The 24,183-nt window shown below is 39.4% G+C and overlaps 1 protein-coding gene across 2 annotated transcripts; it reads left to right on the forward strand.

Annotated features, from left to right (window-relative positions):
• The first annotated feature begins 307 nt into the window (after nucleotides 1–307).
• LOC126732985 (ethylene-responsive transcription factor RAP2-7) lies at nucleotides 308–4,799 on the forward strand. Of its 2 annotated transcripts, XM_050436086.1 has the most exons (10): nucleotides 308–1,401; nucleotides 1,632–1,657; nucleotides 1,797–1,827; nucleotides 1,920–2,007; nucleotides 2,097–2,242; nucleotides 2,478–2,522; nucleotides 2,635–2,738; nucleotides 2,861–2,988; nucleotides 3,264–3,377; nucleotides 4,233–4,799. In XM_050436086.1, exons 1-10 carry the CDS (start codon nucleotides 848–850, stop codon nucleotides 4,512–4,514), a joined length of 1,518 nt encoding a protein of 505 aa, XP_050292043.1. In that variant the 5' UTR covers nucleotides 308–847; the 3' UTR covers nucleotides 4,515–4,799. The 2 variants fall into 2 exon arrangements, with proteins under 2 accessions (XP_050292043.1, XP_050292053.1); XM_050436096.1 differs by lacking the exon at nucleotides 2,478–2,522.
• Nucleotides 4,800–24,183: the final 19,384 nt, after the last annotated feature.

Here is a 24,183-nt window from a genome sequence, read left to right on the forward strand (position 1 = left end):
CACAAAAGAAAAGGTTAGTTAAGCAAAAGTAAGACGCAAGTTAGTTAATTAGTTGAGAAAACAACTTCAGTCTTTTTTTTTTTTTTTTTTTGGGGGGTGGGGGAGTAAATAAGAGAATAGAAAAAATAGAAAATAAATAAGTAGCTATATACTGGACCAGGGTTAGCCATTAAATTAAATTAAATATTAAAAAAACAAATCAGGTGGGGACAACATAATGAAGAACCGGTGACCGACCCAGCCGGTGGGAATGATGAGAGAGAAAATGTTTATATATTCCATCCCCTCTTAAATTGGGTCTGAAATGTTCCTTCACACGTCCCATCTCTTTCTTTGTTTCTCTCTCTCTCTCTCTCTCTCTTTGCCATGGAATCAGATAGTCGGCGATGATTTCACCTCCGGTCGCCGAGTAAATGGCAAATGCAACTTCTTAAAAAAAGCTTAACCTGTGCTCGTCCTTCAAACGACGCCGTCTAAGCTACTCTCTACTTCTGTTCTCTTTTGCTTGCTCCTCCGCCGGTAACTAACTTTCTCCGGTGGTTTTGGAAGCTTCTAATTCACTCTCTGTTTCCCACTCAACGACGTCGTTTTTAACTCTCCGAACTCTTTCTGTACTTTCTTCGAATTCTGAGGTCCGATCGTGTTCTTGAAAAAGAGTCTTTGCTCAGTTTCTGATTCAATAGATCTCCGCCGTTCGATTCGTTGCTCTATGCGAAGCCATTTTTACCAAGCTATTACTATATAAGTACGTAGTTGAAAATCTTGTAGTGAAAAAAAAAAATATATTACTAATAAAGAAGAAAAAAATTTAAGAGTTGAAATCTTGAAGATTAAAGAAAATAGAGTGATGTTAGATCTTAATCTGAATGTGGCCTCGGCCGAGTCGACTCAGGAATACGACTCGGCTGCTTTCTTGGAGAAATTTCCAGAAGGTTCATCGGCGAACCAAATGGACGAATCGGGGACCTCCAACTCTTCTATCGTCAATGCCGATGCGTGCGACGACGAGTCGTGCTCCACACGCGCCGCCGGTGACGTGTACACCTTCAACTTCGACATACTCAAAGTCGTCGGCGGCGGCGGAGGAGCCGAAGATGACGCCGTCACCGTCACCACGAAGGAGCTTTTCCCTGTCAGTACTGGTGGTGGACCTAACGGGGGGGATTTGATGAATTGGCAAGGTCAGTCCTCTTCTTCTTCTTCCAAGAAGAGCTGGATCGACCTCTCGTTCGATCAGAGCGGTGCTGAGGTAAGAGCGGTTCAGCTTCAGCAGCAACCGCCACAACCACCGCCACAACAACCGCCGGTGAAGAAGAGTAGGAGAGGACCAAGGTCTCGGAGCTCTCAGTACCGAGGTGTCACTTTCTATAGAAGGACTGGTCGATGGGAGTCTCATATTTGGTTAGTCAAATCAAATCTCTCTTTTAATTTCGATGTGTTTATTTACTCTTACTTCAATTTAACTGTGCGTTTTAATTTAGATGAATTTGATTAACATTTATCACTTCAATTTGTGCTTCTTTGATAAGCTATATGTGTTGCTCTCTATGGAAGTTAATTATTTCAGTTCAATTTCTATCTAATTTGATTATTTTGCCTTTTGTTTTGATTTTTTTTTTTTTTTGGTGTAGGGATTGTGGGAAGCAAGTGTATTTGGGTATGGATTTGATGTTTTTGTTTTGATTGATTTGAGTTGTACTATTGAGTGAAGTATTTGCGGTGACTTTCTATTTGTGGAAATTTTGGTGAATTTTTTTTTTTTTTTTTTTTTTGGTTTTGGATTTTTTTTTTAATAGGTGGATTTGACACTGCTCATGCTGCGGCTAGGTAAAATTCATCATATGTGGATTTCGATTTACTTTTTTAATCTTTGAAGGTGTATTTAATTTAATTGTTGAAATTGGGTTCCATGAATTCAGAGCCTATGATCGAGCTGCTATCAAGTTCAGGGGAGTTGAAGCTGATATCAACTTCAATCTCAGTGATTATGAGGATGATCTGAAACAGGTTAGATAATGCGTGGCTACAATTTTTGTTGTCTGAAATGGTGAATGTAATTTAAGTGTTGATGTATGGTTTTTTTGATTAACGGGCAGATGAAGAATTTGACAAAGGAAGAATTTGTGCACATACTACGTCGGCAGAGCACTGGGTTCTCGAGGGGGAGCTCGAAATATCGGGGAGTGACACTGCACAAATGTGGCCGATGGGAAGCTCGAATGGGGCAGTTCCTTGGGAAAAAGTGAGGAACCATTTTATGGAATTTAAGTTGTAGATTATTTTGTGCTTAGGAGTAGAGATATTAGCAGTTTCAAAGTGGTTAGTGTAAACTGAGAATTGGTTTTAGTTAAAATTCTCAAAATGGGCTACCTTTGTTTTTTCCTTGTTTGGAAAAACAAGTCTAAGACGAAGCCTATTTCAAAGAAATGATTGGAGATGGTGTTTTCATCGTGGAGGTTACGATGCTTGCTGTGCAGGTATATATATCTTGGGCTGTTCGACAGCGAAGTAGAAGCTGCAAGGTCCTAATGATCATGAATTACACTCTACCTGCACTGAATTTATTACCCTGAATTATCAAAGCTCATTAGGTTCCACTCCAACACGTCTCCCTTTTGATTTTCTGGAAATCAGGGCTTATGACAAGGCAGCTATCAAATGTAATGGAAGGGAGGCGGTCACCAACTTTGAGCCAAGTACGTATGAAGGGGAGATGATCTCTGATGCCAGTAATGAAGGTATTATTTTATAGCTATGGTTATTCTTATAATTGTTTTGTGTATATTAATTTTCCTTGTTGTCTGTGAAACAACAAGAAATTTGTGATTGTTGAAACGTGTGTGAATGTGTCTTGGTGCAGGTGGCAACCACAATCTTGATCTGAATTTGGGGATATCTCCTCCACTTGGTAATGGTTCCAAGGAGAATGAAGGATGCCTTCAGTTCCACTCTGACTCATACAACGTGCAAAATGGAAGGGGTTCTAGGGTAAATTTTTGAGCTTGACTTATTTTTAATTTGCTTGTTTTTTGTTACATGTGAGAAACCCCAAATTTTGTGACGTACATAATGATTTCAAGTCAGCTCAAATACTAAATTCGGTTATCTTAGTTGAAGGACTTAAGGCCTTATAGCTTGCTGTAGCAAATATAGCTGGCCTGTAATCTTCACTGCACATGCTAAATGACATACATTGCATCCGCACTAAAGTTTTAAAACTACTAACAATTTATAATTTATGCTCACTGTACTCTGCTATGCAGATGGAGAACCATGCACATGCAACATTATCTAGCTCACCTTTCAAAGGACTAGTAATGGCGTCGGAGCGCCCTCCCATGTGGAATGCTGTCTATCCTAATTTCATTCCCAATGAGGTGAATTGTTTTATTATGTTTCTTAACTTCATAATTTGAAACCAATTACACATTAGACTAAGTACCTGAATTTTACATATAGAGATCAATCTCATTTGTTGGACTCTGTCACTAGGGCAGATCAAAGATTTGTTTATTGGAAGAGAGTGCCAAATAGGGAAAGATTATTCCACTGATGGAGTTATATACAATTTATGATTTTGGGTTGCCCGGGTGAGACCTTGGGGCGATCAAGCATTATTCTTTGGAGACTAGCTTCTATTTATTAGTGTTCTCTGTAAATAGATCACATTGGGAGGGGAGAGGGGGGGTGTTCAGGCTCTTTAAACCATCCATGTTTCTATGACCAAGTGAACCCAATCCTTGCTGCAAAACTAAAAAGATGGAAATACTAGAGTGAACTAGCTGGTGTTCTACATTCGAATTTTAGATTATATAAATTTGAAAACTAAGAAATTGTGTTTAAAGAATTTTGTTATTTTAGCAATGGTGGTTCTAACAGTCACTGAGAAAGTCCTTATATTTTAGCCTATATACCTTATTATATGCTCATGATATTATCTCTTCTTGTAATTGAAAATCAAAGGGGTAATAGTTGATTAGTTGTTGTTATCAAGGTAGAGTTCACTTCTTGTAATTATTTGAGTGCAGAATAGTTCATGCACTGAAAGTTCTTTTATCTAGCTATTGAGAGAAAAGGATGTCCAATGCTTTTGCATGTAGATGGAAACTATTTCCGTTTACACAAACAAGGAATCAAGGATGAAATCTTGGTTGGGCAGTACTTGGATTCCCTGACTGATCATAAAACCTCCTCTTTTGATCTATTTCAACTAAACTTCTGAATTGTGGCAGGAGAGAGCAACAGAGAAGAGAATTGCGTTAGGTTCTTCACATGGACTCCCCAATTGGGCATGGCAAATGCATGGCCAAGTCAGTGCTACCCCAATGCCACTGTTCTCTACTGCAGCATCATCAGGATTCTCGTTTTCGGCTACCCCTCCCTCCGCTGCCATTCTTCCGTCAAAGCCTCCCAATTCAACAGCCCACAATCTCTTTCTTACTTCATCAGCCACAGCTGCCACCAACACCTCTCAATATTATTACCAGATGAAGCAGTCTCAGGCACCACCCTAGCCTATTGCCTCAAGGCAATATCAAGGGGCAAGCATAGCAGCAATTGTGGTCTTCGGGATTCTTTGTATGATTCAAATAGCGTTTTTTGACATACGCAAAGATTTGACGATTACTTACGTCTCTCTCTGATAGATAATTACGATATATCGTGAAGAAATACTAATTCCTATTGCTTTTACTGTCCAGCAATTTGTTTGTATTTGTCGTTGGATTCGACGAAACTTTTTGTTTGCAATTACGTTGTTACGAATAAGAATCCAGTTCAACGAGACAATTGTCCCCTAATGCCAAGGGTTTTTCCAGAAAGTTTAATGGTTTTAACTTTTAAATTTTTCTGCAAAGAAATTTTCTCATCTGTTATGGCACCATGTGATATTTATTTCTCTGGCACTGCTCGTGAACGGTCCTACAGCAGCAAAAAAAGAGTAAGATGAACAATACCTCGTAACTCAAGCAATATTTATGCATGAGTAAGGCTGCATTTAAAGTGAGTGTGCATCAGTCACTATATGCAAATGACACATTTTAAGCGATGGAACATAAAGCCTTACAAGTGGGGGAGGATCTTGTTGCTTTTTAGTTTTTTTGAATGAGTCCCGTCTTTTCGGAGTGAACATAAAAATTTGGTGACTCCTCGAAATCTGAACTACTTCATTCTTTTTTAACTTTTTCTTTCAGAGATTAAAAGGGGAAAAAGATTAACGAGGAAAAGAGACATCATGGATTAAGTGTCGTACTGTAATAAATAGCGTAATAAACTTTATTAATTGAGAGAATACAGTGTCATAAAATAAGTAGTTATTTAAAGTAGGTTTAGTATATGTGTTTAAAAATTGAAATTTTTTTGAAAATATTTATGAAAATATGTATGGGTGAAAAAATGTGTGAAAATACGTGTAATGTTGTTTAAAAACTAAAAATGATTGCTTGAAAACACAAATCAAATACCTCTTATTAGTTTAAAATATATAACCATTTACTTGAGTTTGATGAATTTGATTTGAACTTAAAAGGTTTTGTACTGTGATAAACTTGAATTTCATTGTTGTGAAAAGACCACAAGTGTCATTAGTTTCAATGATCATGATTATGGTTTTGGAAAGAAGGCAGAACTTATTGCATTGTCAAATATATCATAATGGCACAAAAGATAAACATGTAGGAACTAGGCAGGCTTATGGTTCTCCTTGAGTCATGGTAGTTCGAGTATATGTTAGCCCATGAATTGGCTTTGCCTATAGTCCAGCATCAACATTCTTGTAAAAAGAAGGGGGGGGGGGGGGGGGGGTGTGGGGGCAAGGTAATATAAATTTTTAAAAGAATCCTATGCCTATGGTAGATATTTTGGCAACATAAAATACTAGAATTTATGATAATATGTATAATTGTTGAAATCTTTATGTAACAATTTTTTTTAATTAAAAAAAAAGGTTTTTTAAGGTGAAATGTTAATAAGGCCTTTAGGGAAATTGTTAACAAACTATAATAGGAAAGTTTCGACACCACTTTCATGAGAAATATAAAATGTTGTTAACAAAATTAATTGCTTTATCATTTTTCCATAAAATGCTTCTACAAATAGTTTTTAAACTAATGCCGTTAGGGCATTCGTTAACATTTTCCTTAAACTAATTAAGTAAATGAATTTAAGCTATCTTAAACAAATATGTAAATTATAGTTCTATTACATTTTGAATTTTCACAAGATAAATTCAGAAATTTCCAATTATTTCAACAATACTAATACCTTATTAGAATAAATTTGGACCTTTTAACTCTGTTCTTTTGTTGGTTAAAGTTTTTTCATGCTCAATAATGAATTTTTTTTCTTCAATAAATATCAATAGCGATGTATACTGAAACATTTATTAAAAAAAATAAGAGTTCTATTTCATATTTTTGCTAAGTTAGCATAGCACCATTCAAATTCTATTTAAGGGATACTTACATGTAATGTAACCCGTTTGTAGTTAACTTGTATTTAAAAAAGGGTTTTATTAATGTATGCCTTAAGACAAACATTAATAAAATATTTTAGAAAACTTTTTATGAGAAAATATAAAAGTGACCAACTTTTTTGATAGTTTTTTCAATTTTCCATAAAATATTTCCTAAAATAGTTGATTATATGTATGTGCATACATTAATTGGATCTTTAAAAAAATTGCACTTTTTACACACTTGAAATTAACTCCATTAATTTACTAACCCAACATTGTTCTTGTTGATAAAAAATTAAAAAATCAAAAAAATTTAAATCACTAATAGGCACAGTGCAAACGAAATAAACCAAAAGTGGGTAATCTACATTTTTATTTCTAGTTTTTGTTTAGTTTGCAAGAAGTAAGAATTAAGAGAGTCAACCTCAAATGGATAATTGAAAGCAAAGGGGATTATAGCACATGCAGATAAACAGTATTTGAAGACGATGCTGCGATAAAAGCAAATGAATTGGTAAAATGAAACACGGCATGTGTGATGTGTCCGTGAGAGACAAAGGTCAATTTCACATTAATAAAAATATGGGAAAGGATTGGAAGCAAATCTGAATAAGTTACTGTTTATGTATGATCATTGCACCGTCAAATCAGCGACAACCTCCTCTCTAATTCACACCAACTGCCACTCCCCGGTCTTTATTAATTCTCACTTTCTTCTTCTTCTTCTTTTTTTATTTTTGGATATTATCAACTCTCACTTATTAATGAGTTCCACCAATTCCAACATCATTTTTTTTAAACATTTTATATTATTATTATTATTATCTATATATATATATAAAACCGAAGCCTTTGCTGGCACCACAATTTTCCACGTCAGCACAATATTTAAAAAATAAAAAATAAATAAAAATTATAACTCCTCAAAACCCTAGCAACCTTACCCCTCTCTCAAGTTAAGAAATATAAAGCCACGGTTTCTGCAAACTCTCTCTTTCTTCAAACGTAGGAAGCCCTAAAGCATTCAAGATCTACAAAACCCTAGCAACCTTACCCCTCTCTCAAGTTAAAAAATATAAAGTCACGGTTTCTGCAAACTCTCTCTCTCCAGACGTAGGAAGCCCTAAAGCATTCAAGATCTACAATGCACGGTATAGATTTTAGCTTCTAAAGTTCAATTTTTGTAACCAAAATTCTAACTGCGCTATCATAAAATATTATTATTAGTATGAATTTTATGGAATTGCGGTGTTCAAGAATTAAACCAAAATTCTTTTAAATTATCTATAATATTTTGTCCTCTGAAAAATTTATCTCTTTGATTTTAGTATATTGTGTTTCTTAAGTTATAGAGAGATTTTCTTTGGTTTCTGCAAACTCTCTCTCTCTCCAGATGTAGGAAGCCCTAAACGCACGGTATAACATTCAAGATCTACAACTCACGGTATAGATTTTAGCTTATAAAGTTAAGCTTTTATAAGGTTAGTTTGTTTATATATTTAGTCCTTATGTTTAGGTTTAGGTTTTAAGAGATTTATATATTACTACTATGTGGCTGAATTTCCCGTGACATCAGTTTTATGTTTTTTTTTTTTTTTTTTTTTTTTAATTTGTTTTATGTAAGGTTAGTTTGTTTACATCAGTTCTTTATCTCAAAGATAAGACTTTTATTTCTACCGCAAGAACTATTTAGGTATGTATCCCTTGCAAGCACACATGAACTTAAATTGTCTTTTAATATATGCATGCTTTATTATTTTCTAATAGTTTTCCCGTGCATCGCACGGGTTAGCGACTAGTTTTAATAAAAACAATACCCATCTACTTTTTAGCAAATATCTCTGGTAGCATCAGATTTATGATAATTTTTTTTCATCATCAAATTAAGACATCAATCAATTTTCTGTATAGATAAACTCAAACCCCAAATTTCTTATTCAACGATATAAAACTTTATCACTTTAGGCAATTGAATCCCACAAATACTAAAGTTGTTTATTATTTACTTGTTTGTTTATATCATGTATAAGTTTAAAAGCATTTTTAGATACTACCGTTAAGTAGATAAATAAAAATAAACTATTTCAAAGTAGCGTAAATGTTTTGGGATAATTTCTATAACGACCTGGTCTGAACTTTTAGCCCAACAAATGTATGGACTTAAGCTCAAAAAGCCCAAAATAATAAATTTGTAGAAAATGAGTTGGAAAACTAGGTTTTAGTGAATTAAGTAACCGGCCAATAGATTTTGATGACATAAAAAGAAAGATAATAGACGTTCACTAAAGAAAAAAGTCCCTGGCCAAGTCTGAGGAGACTGATTCTTAAATATTATTCTCAAAACTTTGCCACAAGTCTGGTTCTAGATTGCTACAGTGTGTCTTCCCTTTTTCTTTCTCCCCCTTGCTAGAAGGAGGGTCTCTTCCATTATATAGTTCCCTTTGGGCCATCTTGATCCCACACTTGTTGATCATTTGAGCCCTTACTTGAGTACCTGTCCCATCAGACACCCATTTTAGCTTTCTGTGAGTTGCGGTTGCCAAGGCAACACTGTTTAGGGGTCTTCTTCACATAAATGCGGCCAGAAAAATAGCTGCAGTGCATTCAATGCGGTGGTAGTAGCTTTCCCTTAATATTTTTTGGGATTTCCTTTTCTCTTGTACGTTTCTAGGGTACGTCCTTGTCACTGAGGTTTCTTGGAAGGTCGCCTTGATCATTAGGATTTGTGTTTGACCTATTCTTAGCCGTTCCGAGGAGACACTCTTCCTCGGACCACTTTCCCATCCATGCTCTGTTCGTAAAGTCTAACTCAAATAATTTTGTACTGCTTGCCCGTCTTCGGATTATTTACCTCCTCGGACAGGACCCAATGCCCAGTATGTGATTTGGGCCCCTAACCCCACAATAGTCTCTTAAAACTCCAGTTTTTTCCCTCTCATCCGAGGAGAAAAGTGGGGTTTTGATTTTTAAGAAGTTACATCAATTGATTTCTTCATTCGCACATGTGAGAGCGCTGTTTTACATGCCCCATTAATTGCTCCTGATGTTTCGAAGCCCACAAAGCGTCATTAATTGCTTCAGGCGACACTTTGTTCCCCAAATCTAATGGTGAAGCGTAGATCCAATGGCTAAGCTTTTTCCTGGAATTTTGAGCGGGATAACTCTCACTTACTTTCGCTCCCTATATAAAGCATACGGAGAAATCTTTTCTCCATTTTTACAAGTCTTCAAGTTTCCAGAGATATCAAACACTTAAGCTCTCAACAACTCTCTAAGATACACAGCCTCTCACACCCTTTCCTTAAGAGATCTTCGAAAACTTTTTCAAAGGTATCAAATATTAGCATACATTTTGTTTCTTGCAAATTTACACATACACATTTTTTTTTTTTTGAATACTCCTTCTCCTTGGTCAGTCTCCTTGGACTGCTACTTCTCACTTCCTTATTTATGAATCCCAGTCATTTCATCTTAGGTTGTTTAAATGGGTAGATTCGAGAGCCTAGTAGATTCCCCCGCAAAAATAGAAGTTTTTAAACAGAGATACCATATACCCCAGGAAGTTGGCCTACGATATTGTTCCCCAGAAAAATCGTTACACATAGAGAGGTGGGGGAAGTGGTCATTCCTATAATAGCCTTCATAGAAGGAGGGATGACCCTTCCTATGGGTAGGATAACCCGAAACTACCTTATTAACCATAGGCTATGTCTCCATCAGTGCGCACCTAATATGTTTAGGATCCTAGGTTGTGTCGATGCTCTTAATGAGCATCTCGAATTAGAACTCACATGAGACGACATGGTCCATATGTACGAGTGTCACTCACAAGCCGACGGAGGGTTTTACCTCAAGTCCAGGTCGGCCATTGTCAAGCTTATCTCGTGTCTCCCCAAATCCAACAAAGGGATGAAAGATGACTACCTCATCGCTCAGGGGCATGGCACGATGGTCTCCACTGCCCAACCCAAGAGAGAGAGACAGGTGGGATACCTTAGAGTTAGGTTCCTTAGCAAAAGACTTAGATTTTTTAACACTACCCATGTCCTTCATTTTACTTTCCTTTGATAATGGAATTCAATTATCTAATTGTGTTTGGTTTCTCGGCTATTTCTGCAAATAGGAGGCAAGTTTCCCTCGGCTTAGTCTTAGTAACGTTGCGGCTCTCAACTACCTACTCCAGTAAGAAATTTTTATGAGCAAGGACCAACAATTGCGAGCTGTCCATTTGATCCTAGGTTTCGATCCTATTTCGAAGATTTTTCAAGAGGTCTGCCACACCATCAGAGCTGGTGATCCTCGGATAAATCATATTGACGTGTCAAAGCCGGATTTCCTGGCCCGAGACGACCTTCCCCCAATCATATTACCAGTTCATCAAATCCCTCATCCCCTCGTAATACCATTACAACAAGTCCCTCTCGAAACAGCAGCTGCAGCAAAAGAGGAAATTGCCTCCTCGCGCTTATCATTGGAAGAAGAGATAGACCAGTTTTGTTTCGAAGGGGAGGAAGGAGCACCGGAAAGTCCTGTGCAGCTCTCGGATTCTGAAACCGAGTCCGATAGACTCTCCGCAGCTCTCCAGCCTAAGCTAGTTGCCGGAGTTGACACAAGTTCAGAGGAAAAAGGAGGGATGGATTCAAAGAAAGACCAAGCTTGAAAGGTTTAATAGCCAATAGGAACAAGGGGGGAACTTCGAAAGACGTCCCCAGGACCCAAATTCCTACCAATCTTCCCTCTCCTCCTCCTCCTCCTGCCGATCTCGGTCTGCACGCTACGCAGGATTTGAAGAAGAAAAGGACAGTGCAAGAACTGGAAGAAGGTGAGGTGGCCCCTCCGAAGGACACTAAACAGCAGAAGACCAAGGATGTCGAAGTGCGCCGACAATAGCGCACCTGGGCTCCACGGATAGAGTTGGATGGAGCCCAAATTCCCTAGGATGCTACTATTTGGGAATCCCAGAGAAGTCATGCAGCCCATCTGGCTCAAGCTCTAGATCAACCTCTTTTACTCCCACGGGATATGGAGGCTCTCAGACGCACTAGGCAACATGAACTCTTCATGTCATTGAAGAGGGACCTTGCCATGGTAAGTTAATTTCCGCTTTTCTAAATTAAATGCTAAAAAGCTCCTTCACTTATTAGTGTCATTGCCATCATTTTTGTATATATGATTCTTTTGTTATTGTTATGCAGGTCACACAACAAGTTTATGTGGTTGAGGAGTGGGTTCAGAATGCTAATAACAAATTTGAAGTTGAGTCCCACTCTCGGCGTGAGGTTAAGAAAGCTCTCAGGACCCTGAAAAAGGAGAAGACGTAGCTGGCCAAGAAGCTGAAGGTATCAGAGCATGAGCGTCAGAATGCCGTAGTGGGGCTAAAAAATGCTGAGGCCCAGGCCGAGGACCAACGGAAACTGCTCTACACAATAGAGGTGAACTTGACCATTGAGAAAGCGACGATTTTAAGTCTGAGGGTTGAGCTGCAAAAAGCTAAAGAGGCAGCCAAGGTGGCCAGGGAAGTTGTTAAGGCCGCGGAGGAAACGGCCTATGAGCGTGGGATGGAGGATGCGGAAAAAAGGCTGGTTGAGGAAGTAGCTGAAGTGTGCAGGGATTACTACATTAAGTCCTGGGTAGAGGCGCTCAACCATGCGGGGGTCCCTACTGACTCCGAGCTGAGGAAAGCTGAGAGCATATTCTTCCCTGAACCCATCAGAAAAGCCCCAGCTGACCTGCCTCCGACCATTGCCCTTTCCCTCCCTCCTCCTGAGCGGGTCTCTGATACTCAGGTCCTTGCTGTGGGTGCTGAGATTCCTACAGGGGTAGTAGGGAAGGGTAAGGAGGTCTTACACTCGGCCAAAGATATCCCTGTCCAGTAGGGATGGCAATGGGGCGGGGCGGGGCCGGAGGATGGGATCTTCGTCCCCGCCCCGCATGGTTGTTGCCTTTCCCCATCCCCGCCTTGCCCCGAGGTGCGGGGAAAACTACCTTGCCCCATCCCCGCCCCTTGGGGCCCCGTGGGGACCCGCCCCGCCCCGCTCCTAATACAATTTTATATATATAAATAAATTTTTTGGTACAATAATATAAATCACAACAAAACAAAATGTTTTAAAATCCAAGCATTTAATGCTTTCACACATTTCAAGGAAAAAAATACTGTCGATAGAAAGATATAGATATGAGTATTTAACCACATTAACAAAGATAAAATCTTTAAAATTATCAATCAAATAAGTTTTAAAAACTATGACTATCACATGGTAAAAAAAAATATAAGTTGGATATAAAAATATAAATATAACCGAATAGAATGAGTACTAAAACTCAACTACCATGAGATATATACAAAAAAAAAACTCTTTTAAATGTAAGCCCTTCACTATCCTGCCTTGTTCTGGAATTGAAGAAATTTTGAACATTCAATTTTACAATTATTTTAATGCTTTTGGAATATAACCGAATAGAAGATCTCTCCCCTCCTGTGCAAAATACAAAATGAAACAATGTGCAAAATCATGAATCAACGTGGGGCCAAATATATCAACAAACCGACTGCCTACTATATTCAAATATATGAAACAATGTGCAAAAAAATGTGCAAAAAACATGAAACAAACCTGCCTACTGGAAGTCTAGAAGCACCATGTAACGTGAATGAGATGAACCTTGAAAACACGTATAGACTACAGAGAAGAGTGATGGGTCAGAGGCGGCAATAGCAATAGGGTTTTAGAATAAAAAATATTTTATCTCATATCTTGTACTCTTGTGTTTCACTTCAAATATTATTGATTTAGGGTTTACTAAATTTACAATTATAGTCCTTATTAGTGAGGGTTGGGGAGGGGGCGGGGTGGGTTGGGGATAAAAATACTAAACCCATCCCCGCCCCGCCCCGGGGTGCGGGGACAAAATATTGCTCCATCCCCGCCCCACCACCTTTGCGGGGCGGGGAAAACCCGCACGGGGCGGGGTGGGGCGGGGCGGGTCAAAGTGGGGCGGGGCAAAATTGCCATCCCTACTGTCGAGGATTCCCTTACCATCAAGGATATGGTTTCCCAAGCCAAAGCAGTTGTGATATAGGACACAATTTACTATTTAATTATTGTAATTTATTATTTTTGGTATTTTTATGTAAAAAAAAAAACGTTATTTTAGGTTTAAGTGAGTTATTTCCTTGTTTTTAGTTGCATTTAATGCTTTTTAGGTCAAATTTGATTCCTGATATGGTTAGGTATCAATTAGGAGTTATTTTAGAATATATTTCTTATTTTGTCAAGTTTTATGGAGCCCTTAAATTGGCCCCTAAGTCTATAAACGTTTTTCAGAGATAATTATTGAATAAAAATCATAAAAAAATATGAGGCTTTGCTCTTCTTTTGGTTCTTCAAGAACTGTGAACTTATCAAGGATTCTTCCTTGTGGCATTCAAACTTTATACATTTGGTTCGTAATTCAATTATAATTATTGGGTTAAGGTGTTACACTTATACCTTTGGTTTGTGTTTCGATTATAAACGTTAGGTCAAGGTTTCTATCAAAAATCTGAATTTTAGTTTTCTTGGGCAAGTATTCCAATATTTTTGTTGGGTCTCAAAGCGTGTCGATTGAGATTCGCATCATTTGGTATCAAAGCACAGGTTCTAAAATCAGTTTTCTATCCCTTTATCTTTTGTTTCCTGTTATCATCCTATCTTGTTCCTTTTGTGTTCTTTATTCCTTGCTCATATTTTGTGACGTGCACTAGGTCAAAATCGTGCACCAAGCTCAAAAAAAAAAGTGAAAAAAGAAGAAGAAGAGATAGTAATTATTGAGAACATTGTGGAAGATTCAATTGAGGTCAAATATGAGGATGAGTCCACAACTCACAATCCTCAAGTCTCAATTGATTTGTTGAAGATGACTATACAATATGTTGATTTTCTTGGAGTATAAAATTTTAATTTTATAATCAACCCTTTGTTGATCTATGCTGCAAATAAATTGAAAGTAGATGAGAAGAAATTTTATGCTACACTTTATGAAGGATTCAAGTTTCAGAACCGGATCAAGTTATTAAAGCATTCGAAATATTTGTTTATTTGGAGTGGAAGATTTCAGATTTCAAAGATAAACTCGAGGACGAGTTTGTTTCAAGGGGAGGGGTCTGATGAAGGACACAATTTACTATTTAATTATTGTAATTTATTATTTTTGGTATTTTTATGTAAAAAAACATTATTTTAGGTTTAGGTGATTTATTTTCTTGTTTTTAGGTGCAATTAATGCTTTTTAGGCCATATTTGATTCCTGATATGGTTAGGTATCAATTAGGAGTTATTTTAGAATATATTTCTTGTTTTGTCAAGTTTTATGGAGCCCTTAAATTGGCCCCTAAGTCTATAAACGGTTTTTTAGAGAAAATTATTGAACAAAAATCAGAAAAAAGGTGAGGCTTTGCTCTTCTTTTGGTTCTTCAAAAACTGTGAACTTATCAGGGATTCTTCCTTGTGGCGTTGAAACTTTATACCTTTGGTTCGTGATTAATTATAATCATTGGGTCAAGGTGTTACACTTATACCTTTGGTTCGCGTTTCGATTATAAACGTTGGGTCAAGGTTTCTATCAAAAATCTGAATTTTAATTTTCTTGGGTAAGTATTCCAATATTTTTGTTAGGTCTCAAAGCGTGACGATTCAGATTCGCATCAAGTTGAGTCAAAGTTTGACGTTGGGGATGCCAAGCACAAGGCCACTGATCCCAAGAAGGGCACTCAACCTGCAAAAAAGTAGTCGTAGGATCTTTCTTCTCACTTTTTTTTTTTTTTTTTGTGTGTGGCTTTTGCCAACATTTATAATGTATCTAATTTTGATTAATGAATAGACTTTCCTTCATACCTCTTGTATCTTTGCTTTATATGCTCCCTTGCTTATTAGTGTTATAGGAAGTATTGCACTGTTGCTGTTTGTCTTTATTAGAAGCTAACAATAACTTACTGCCAGCAAGTTAAGTAATTTGATAAAATACCAGCAACAGACAGGTTTACCACATATTTGTATCAAGAACTGATCCTTCTATACCGAAGGCTGATATCAATGAAGATGAATATATACTTAGTAAAAACAGAGTAGAAAGGAGAGTGTCTTCATCCCGTTTATTACTTAGATAAGTAGATAAGGACTTTTACTTATACAAAATTATTGATCCGTGGGGTTGGGTACAACCTTTGTAAAGATGCCAATGAATGTTAATTTTACCCAAGTATGTGGTCCAAGAGACCTGACATAATTTTGGATTTGTTTAAACTCTTGTAAAGATGCCATTGGGTATTAATTTCACCCAAGTATGTGGTCTGAGGGGCCTGACATAACTTAAGATCTGTTTAAACACTTATAAACGATGACATAATGTTAATTTCCCCAAAGCATCTAGTCTAGTCCGAGGATATCAGGCGTGACTAAGGTTCTGTTTAAACACTTTATAAAAGATGTCATGGTATATTAATTTCCCCAAAGCATCTGGTCCGAGGACATCAAGCGTGACTAAGGTTCTGTTTAAACACTTTATGAAAGATGTCACAGTGTATTAATTTCCCCAAAGCATCTAGTCCGAGGACATCAGGCATGACTAAGGTTTTGTTTAAACACTTTATAAAAGATGTCACAGTGTATTAATTTCCCCAAAGCATCTGGTCCGAGGAAATTAGGCATGACTAAGGTTCTGTTTAAACACTTTATAAAAGATGTCACAGTTTATTAATTTCCCCAAAGCATCTTGTCCAAGGACATCAGGCATGACTAAGGTTCTGTTTGAACACTTTATAAAAGAAGAATAAAAGGAAGAACAACGCACTTATACAATGAATGGACGTATTGATAAAGAAAAATTTTATTAATAATAGTACCTCTTCAGGTTGTTTACATTCCAAGGGCATGGTATTACATGCTCATCTAAGTCTTCTAAAAAATACGCTCTTATATCAGCCATCGAGGTGATGCGGTACGGTCCTTCCCAATTGGGCCCTAGCTTTCCCCATGCTGGGTTCTTTGCAGTACCTAGAACTTTTCTCAATACCAAGTCACCCGGCGTTAATGGCCTTAGCTTTACGTTGGCATCATAACCTTGCTTGAGCTTGTGTTGGTAGTATGTCAATTGAACCATTGCGTTCTCCCTTCTTTCTTCAATAAAGTCTAAACTCTTTTTTAGCAACTCACTATTATTGCTCAAATTGAAAGAGCTAGTCCTCAGTATAGGGAAGCCGGTTTCAAGAGGAATAATAGCCTCGACGCCATATGTCATCGAAAATGGGGTTTTCCCTGTGGATCTGCGAAGCGTGGTTCGGTATGTCCAGAGGACATGTGGCAACTCTTCCATCCATTTTCCCTTTGCATTGTCCAACCTCTTCTTGAGTCCATTCACTATGACCTTGTTAACAGCCTCGGCTTGTCCATTCCCTCAGGGATAAGTTGGGGTAGAGTATCTGTTCTTGATTCCCAAGTCACAGCAGTATCTTCTAAAAGATTTGCTATCGAACTGAAGGCCGTTGTCCGAGATGAGGGTGTAAGGGACTCCAAATTGGGTGACTATGTTTTTCCAAACAAACTTCATGGCGTCCATGTCCCTGATGTTTGCCAAGGGCTCGACTTCAACCCATTTGGTGAAGTAGTCTGTGCCAACTAGTAGGTATCTTTTGTTTCCTGTTGTTTTGGGGAAAGGGCCTACAATGTCTAAGCCCCATTGCACGAGCAGTCAAGGGCTGGACAGAGGGTTAAGGACTCCTCCCGGTTGGTGCATGTTTAGCGTGCACCTTTGACATTGATCACATTTCCTCACGTATTCCTGTGCTTCCTTTTGCATTTTTAGTCACCAGTACCCCTGAGTGATGGCCATGTGTACCAAAGATCTACCTCCGGTGTGGCTCCCACAAATCCTCTCGTGTAACTCCTACAGCAATAATTCTGTTGCCTCAGGGTGTATGCACAGCAAGTATGGCTCTGAAAATGAGTGTTTATATAACTTTTGGTCCTCGGATAGTCAGAATCGATGAGCCTTCCTACGTACCTTGACTGCTTTTGATTTTTCCTCAGGCAGGATGCTATCCTTCAAGAATGATATTACGGGGTCCATCTAGTTAGGCCCTACCCTGACTTGGTGAACATGGACCATTTCTCTCTCCACCTCTACAGGTTTGTACAAATCTTCTACAAGGATGACCCGAGGTAAGCCCTGTGACAAGGAGGTCGCAAGCGTGGCCAAGGAATCAGTATGGATGCTTCCACTTCTAGGGATGTGCAACAGGTTGAAAGATTCGAATCCTAATCGTAGGTGTCCCACTTGACTCAAGTACCTCTGCATTCTTTCGTCCCTTGCTTCAAATTCTCCTTTTACTTGGCCAACGACTAATCTTGAGTTCGAGAATATCTTTATTGCCTTCCCACCCATTTTTTGAACCATGGTCATTCCCATTAGCAAGGCCTCATATTCAACCTTGTTATTTGTGGCCGAGAAGTCCAACCTTAGCGACTTCTCAATAGTGATTTTCTCGGGGGATATTAACACTATCCCCACTTCGGACCCCTTTTGGTTTACTGCACCATCGACGTACACTTTCCAGGATAGGGGATCCTGTTGGGAGATCATACTAACCGATTTCCCATTCATATGTCGTGCTTTTGTCACTTCTTCTAATGGGGGTTTGGCGAATTCGGCCACCAGGTAGGTGAGGACCTGGCCCTTGACAGAGGTACGAGGCATGTACTTGATATCAAAATCCCCTAGGATCGTGCCCCATTTAGCAATCCTCCCCATGTAATTAGCACTTCGAAGTATAGTTCTGAGTGGAAGCTAAGTCAGAACGACAACTGTATGTGCTTGGAAGTAATGGGGAAACTTTCGTGTACCAAGCACCACCACCAAGACGGCCTTCTTTAGTGGTAGATCATGAACCTCGGCCTCATGTATTGATTTGCTTACATAGTAAACTGGCCATTGTATGCCATTATCAACTTGTATTAACACCAAGCTTACAGCGTGAGGGGCCACAACGATGTAAGCAAACAGGACCTCATCCACCTCAGGACTGGACATGATAGGTGGCCGTGATAGATATTCTTTAAGCTGTTGGAAAGCCAACGCACACTCCTCCATTCAAATCCCTTCCACTTTTTCATCAAGAGGAAGAAAGGCCTGCACCTATCCGCTAACCTAGAAATAAACTGGTTCAGGGCGGCAACCATTTCGGTAAGCTTCTGGACCTCTTTGAGATTCCGTGGTGGTTGTAAACTGTTAATGGCTTTGATTTGATCAGGGTTGACCTTGATTTTAGGCGCAACCTATGTTTCCTCAGGATTTCAAAGATGTTTCCAAGGTCTCTAACATGCTCGGACACCACCTTACTCTTCACCACCATGTCGTCTATGTAGACCTCAATACTTTTGCCCAACTGGGGTTCAAACATTCTCATTATCATCCTTTGATAGGTTGATCCTGCGTTTTTTAAGCCAAATGGCATCACCTTATAGTGGTAGTTTCCAGTGGGAATGACAAATGCTATCTTTTCTTGATCGTCCAAGGCAAGGGGTATCTGATGATACCCTTGAAAGGCATCTAAGAAACTCATCCGAGGTTGGCCTACCGTTGCATCCACCAATTGGTCAATTCGAGGCATAGGGAAGGGGTCTTTTGGGCATGCCTTATTCAAATTCGTGAAGTCCACGCATACTCGCCACTTCCCGCTCTTCTTTTTCACTACTACGATGCTGGCCAACCATTTGAGGTAGAAGACCTCCTTGATAGCCTTTGCCTTTTTGAGCTTCATCACCTCTTCCCTAACAGCGTCTGCATGTTCTTTAGATGGGCATCGAGGCAGTTGCTTCTTGTAAGAGATGGATGGGTTAACATTTAAATGATGACAGATGAAATTCAGGTCCACCCCCGGGGCCTTATAAGCGTCCCATGAAAACACATCAATGTTTCTTTTGAGGAATACCAACAGTTCTTCCTTCTCTTGAGGAGGCAGCTGAGACCCGACCTAAAAGAACCTCTCCGGATCACCACCTATGACAAATTTTTCCAAATCCTCACATTTCAGCTCTTCGGCTGGTCCATGGGCTGGCAACTACGAAGTTTTTGATTGCTATAAGTCCCTTTCAGCAATGGCCGAGGAACTAGCTTCATGTCGATGTGAGGTGGCGGCCACAAGGCCTTGCCTAGCCACAAGTTGATTCCCCACAATCTCTTTAACGTGACCCCCCGAGGGGTATTTCACTTTCTGGTGTAGGGTAGAGAGCATGGAGCTAGGGTCTGGCCACAATAGCCGTGAAAGGGGAATAGGCATCCATCACGATGAAGTCTACCTCCACCACTTTCAAACCAGTCTGTATGGGTAGTCTAATCTGACCTTTTGGAATAATAGTCTTCCCTTCGAAACTTTCCAGAGGGGAATTGTAGGTTGTCAAGTCCTCGGGTTTTAACCTCAGCCCCTTGTATAGGTCGGAGTACATGATCTCGACAGCGCTACCCTAGTCTACTAACACTCTCTTTACATCATAACTCCGTATCCTGAGTGTGACCACTAGAGCGTCATCGTGGGGTTGGATGGGTCCGATCTTATCCTCGTCCGAGAAGCCCATAACGGGTCAAATTTCTATTCTAGCTCTTTTAGGCTTCGAATTGTTGCTTTTGGTGGGAAACCGAGCTACAGACATCACTTTGGAGGGACAAGAACCGGTCCTACCAGGAGCAATGAAGATGACATTGATTATTCTCAAGGGCGGTCTTAAAGAATCATCCTTCTTGGGTTTCGAATTTGTTTGGCCCCTCCAACTATTGGAATGGTACAACAGTTGTTTCAACTTCCCTTTTCGGACCAGCTGGTCTAAATGGTCCCACAAATTCCTACAATCCTCCGTAGTGTGCCCCTGGTCCTGATGATACTAGCAATAAAGGTTTTGGTTACGCCTCAGGGGATTTCCAACTATCTTGTTTGGCCATTTGAAGAATGGTTCGTTCTTAATCTTCTCTAGAACCTAATGCACCGATTCTCGGAACACTACATTGGAGCTATAGACATCACTTTGGAGGGACAAGAACCGGTCCTACCAGGAGCAATGAAGATGACATTGATTATTCTCAAGGGAGGTCTTAAAGAATCATCCCTCTTGGGTTTCGAATTTTTTTGGCCCCTCCAACTATTGGAATGGTACAACAGTTGTTTCAACTTCCCTTTTCGGACCAGCTGGTCTAAATGGTCCCACAAATTCCTACAATCCTCCGTAATGTGCCCCTGGTCCTGATGATACTAGCAATAAAGGTTCTGGTTACACCTCAGGGGATTTCCAACTATCTTGTTTGGCCATTTGAAGAATGGTTCGTTCTTAATCTTCTCTAGAACCTGATGCACCGATTCTCGGAACACTACATTGACCGTCGAGTATTGGTAGATCTTGATTGACCAGCAAAATCTCTCCGTGACCGGTTGTTATTGTATCGGTCTGACCTAAAATCCCTCATTTCTTGAAGGATAACCTTATCCTTTCCTTCCCATTTGCTGGTCTTCCTCGACCCTCTTGTACTTGTCAATCCGGTCCAGAAGTTGGCGTAGGCTGGTGACTGGTTTTCCTATTAGGGACTTTCTTAAACCATGCTCGGTTGGGAGGCCGCTCTTGAAGGTACTGATGGCGACGTCTTCAAACTTACCATATATCCGAGTATGTTTTCAGGATCTCTCCCTCTCTCATACTTAAGGATAGTAAGGAAGATAGGGGCCAAGGGACTCTGCTGCAAGTGACAAAGCGAGAACCAAACGCCTGGGTGAGCTCCTCAAAAGAGCTTATGGAATCGATCTTTAGGTTGTCAAACCATCTCATTGCTACGAGTCCTAGGCTGAATGGGGAGACCTTACACATCAGGGCTTCGTTTTTGGAATGGACGGTCATTCTCTGATTGAAGTGGCTCATATGCTCTACGGGGTCTGTCCTGCCATTATACATGGTAAACGCGGGTTGAGTGAACCGCTGGGGGAGTTTTGCTTGCTCAATTCTGCGCGTGAAAGGCGAACTGGAGATTTGATCCAACGTCTTACCCATAGCGTCATTTCCCACACCTTTTCAAGGGGGGCTCTTATGCCTACGTTTGTGGTGGGGCTCCTCTTCATAGGAGAAAGACTCGCTGGGTGGGGTCTTTGACCTTTATCTGTAGCTAGCATCCTTTTCACCGTCAGGGGAGGTGTTCGGGTTGGAGAAGGCTTGCCTTCGTTGTGCATCGCACAACTTTCTCTTCAGTTGGTTGACTTCCAGTTGCACTGCTCTAGTATTCTCCTCTTGAGAGAGGTGACCCTTTCCCCGTGACTGGCTTCTTCCGGTTCGGGCACTGTACACACTCCCCTCTTAATCTCTTCTTCACTCAAGATTGACAAAAGGATTTTGACGTTGGGATCCTATGGACTCTTCCTATCATGGATCTGAAGCTACCATGGTTGAACGTTGTGCTTACTAACACCAAAGTATTCTTCCCCACAGACGACGCCAATTGTAAGGACCTAGTCTGAACTTTTAGCCCAACAAATGTATGGACTTAAGCCCAGAAAGCGCAAAGCAATAAATTTGTAGAGAATGGGTTGAAAAACTGGGCTTTAGTAAATTAAGTAACCGGCCAATAGATTTTGATGACATAAAAAGAAAGATAATAGACGTTCACTAAAGAAAAAAGTCCCTGGCCAAGTCTAAGAAGACTGATTCTTAAATATTATTCTCAAAGCTTTGCTACAAGTCTGGTTCTAGATTGCTACAATGTCTCTTCCCTTTTTCTTTCTCCTCCTCGCTAGAAGGAGGGTCTCTCTCATTACATAGCCCCCTTTGGGCTATCTTGATCCCACACTTGTTGATCATCTAAGCTCTTACTTGAGTACCTGTCCCATCAGACACCCACTTGGGCTTTTTGTGAGTTGCAGTTGCCAAGGCAGCACTGTTCAGGGGTCTTCTCCACATAAATGCAGCCAGAAAAGTAGCTGCAGTGCATTCAATGCGGTGGCAGTAGCTTTCCCTAAGATATTTTTTGGGGTTTCCTTCTCTCTTGTACGTTTCTGGGGTACGTCCTTGTCATTGAGGCTTCCTAGAAGGTCACCTTGATCGTTAGGATCTATGTTTGACCTATTCTTAGCCGTTTCGAGGAGACACTCCTCCTCAGACCACCTTCCCATTCATGCTCTGTTTATAAAGTCTAACTCAAACCATTTTGTACTGCTTGCTTGTCTTCGGATTACTTACCTCCTTGGATAGGACCCAAGACCCGCGGGTACTCGACCCGATCCATGAAACATTAAGGTCGGGTATGAGTTTTTATAATCCAACTCGTAGCGGGTTCGGGTTAGGGGCAATATTATGAATACCCGCCCCGAACCTGAACTTGAACCCAACTTAAATGTAGTAAAATTACAAAATTGTCCTAACTATAACTATATATATATATATATATATATCCTATAGTCCCCAAACCTAATCTCAGTAGCGCCTCTCTCAAGCTCTTAGCCTCTTAGTCTTACTCTCTTTGCCGAAGAAGACGAAGACGACAATCTAAGGTTTTCTTCTATGGGTATATGCTCTTTCGTGTCCACCATGGTTTTTTTCATTCCTCACCACAAATCCTCTTCGATCTCACCCACTTCCATTCAATCTTGCTCCCTTAATTTGCTTTGCACCAAGTTTAGTGATAGCTAAACCCAACGACCACAACCACGGTGATTCACGACAATGGTTATTGATGTTCTTCTTCTATTTTCTCTTTATTTGATGAATGGGTTTGTGGATTTAGATTCTCTTTGTTTAACCTGTGGGTTTGGGGATTTAGATTTGGTTGTTAAGAATTGATGTTTCTTGCATGTGCTTGTTTTAGATTTTGATTTCAAATGTATTTGGTTTATGTGAACAGGAAAATTGAATGGGTATGGTGGATTTGATTTGAGATTTCCTTGGATTTGTTGTTTGTGTTGCTATTGGTGTAAGACATGGTTTGGGGTACATGATACTTTTCTCTTAGAGATTTATCAATCAATCATTTTTCTTTTTTCTTAATCTTTTGGGTTACCCAATTGCTTTATTTTGGGAATGTGATTCTTTTTTTCTCAATATTTACGAATTTTTCTTTTTTCTCAGGAAAACTTATTTATTTATTTAAAGATTGGGCAATTGTTTAAGGGCCTTTAGATTGGGCCCTAAAGTGGCATGGTGGGGCAAGGCCCGTAAGGGCCCAACAGGGTGGGTTTGGGGGTAAAAAAAATCATTTAGTTAACGGAGCGGGTTTGGGTTTCAAGAAGCAGGTGGCAGGGTAGGTTCGGGATAAAGAAATCCGCCCAAAATCCGACCCGTTGCCATTCCTAAGCTCAACATCAATAACATCACTACAATTGACGCACGGGTTACATACTAGTAATAATAAAGGCTATACCATATCCCATGTTGTATCATATCGACATTAAAAATATTACTTTAATACCACTATTTGCCATGTCAAATTTGTGCATCCACTACTTAACAACAAGAACTACTTTCAAAATTATCAAAAAGGCTAATGACTAAAATGACACATTTGAAATATTAAGGACCATTTTGAAACATAGGGCCAAGGCTAGAGACCAAAATGATAATTAACCTAAAATTTACCTAGAAAAAAGTGAATATTTAAAAAGATTTACTTAACCAAATAATTCAAATCATATCATATACTTTATGTAACAAAAGTTAAGTTCTCTGTCT

The sequence above is a fragment of the Quercus robur genome, chromosome 1 (genome assembly GCF_932294415.1).
Source record: "Quercus robur chromosome 1, dhQueRobu3.1, whole genome shotgun sequence".
NCBI classification, from domain to species: Eukaryota; Viridiplantae; Streptophyta; class Magnoliopsida; order Fagales; family Fagaceae; genus Quercus; species Quercus robur.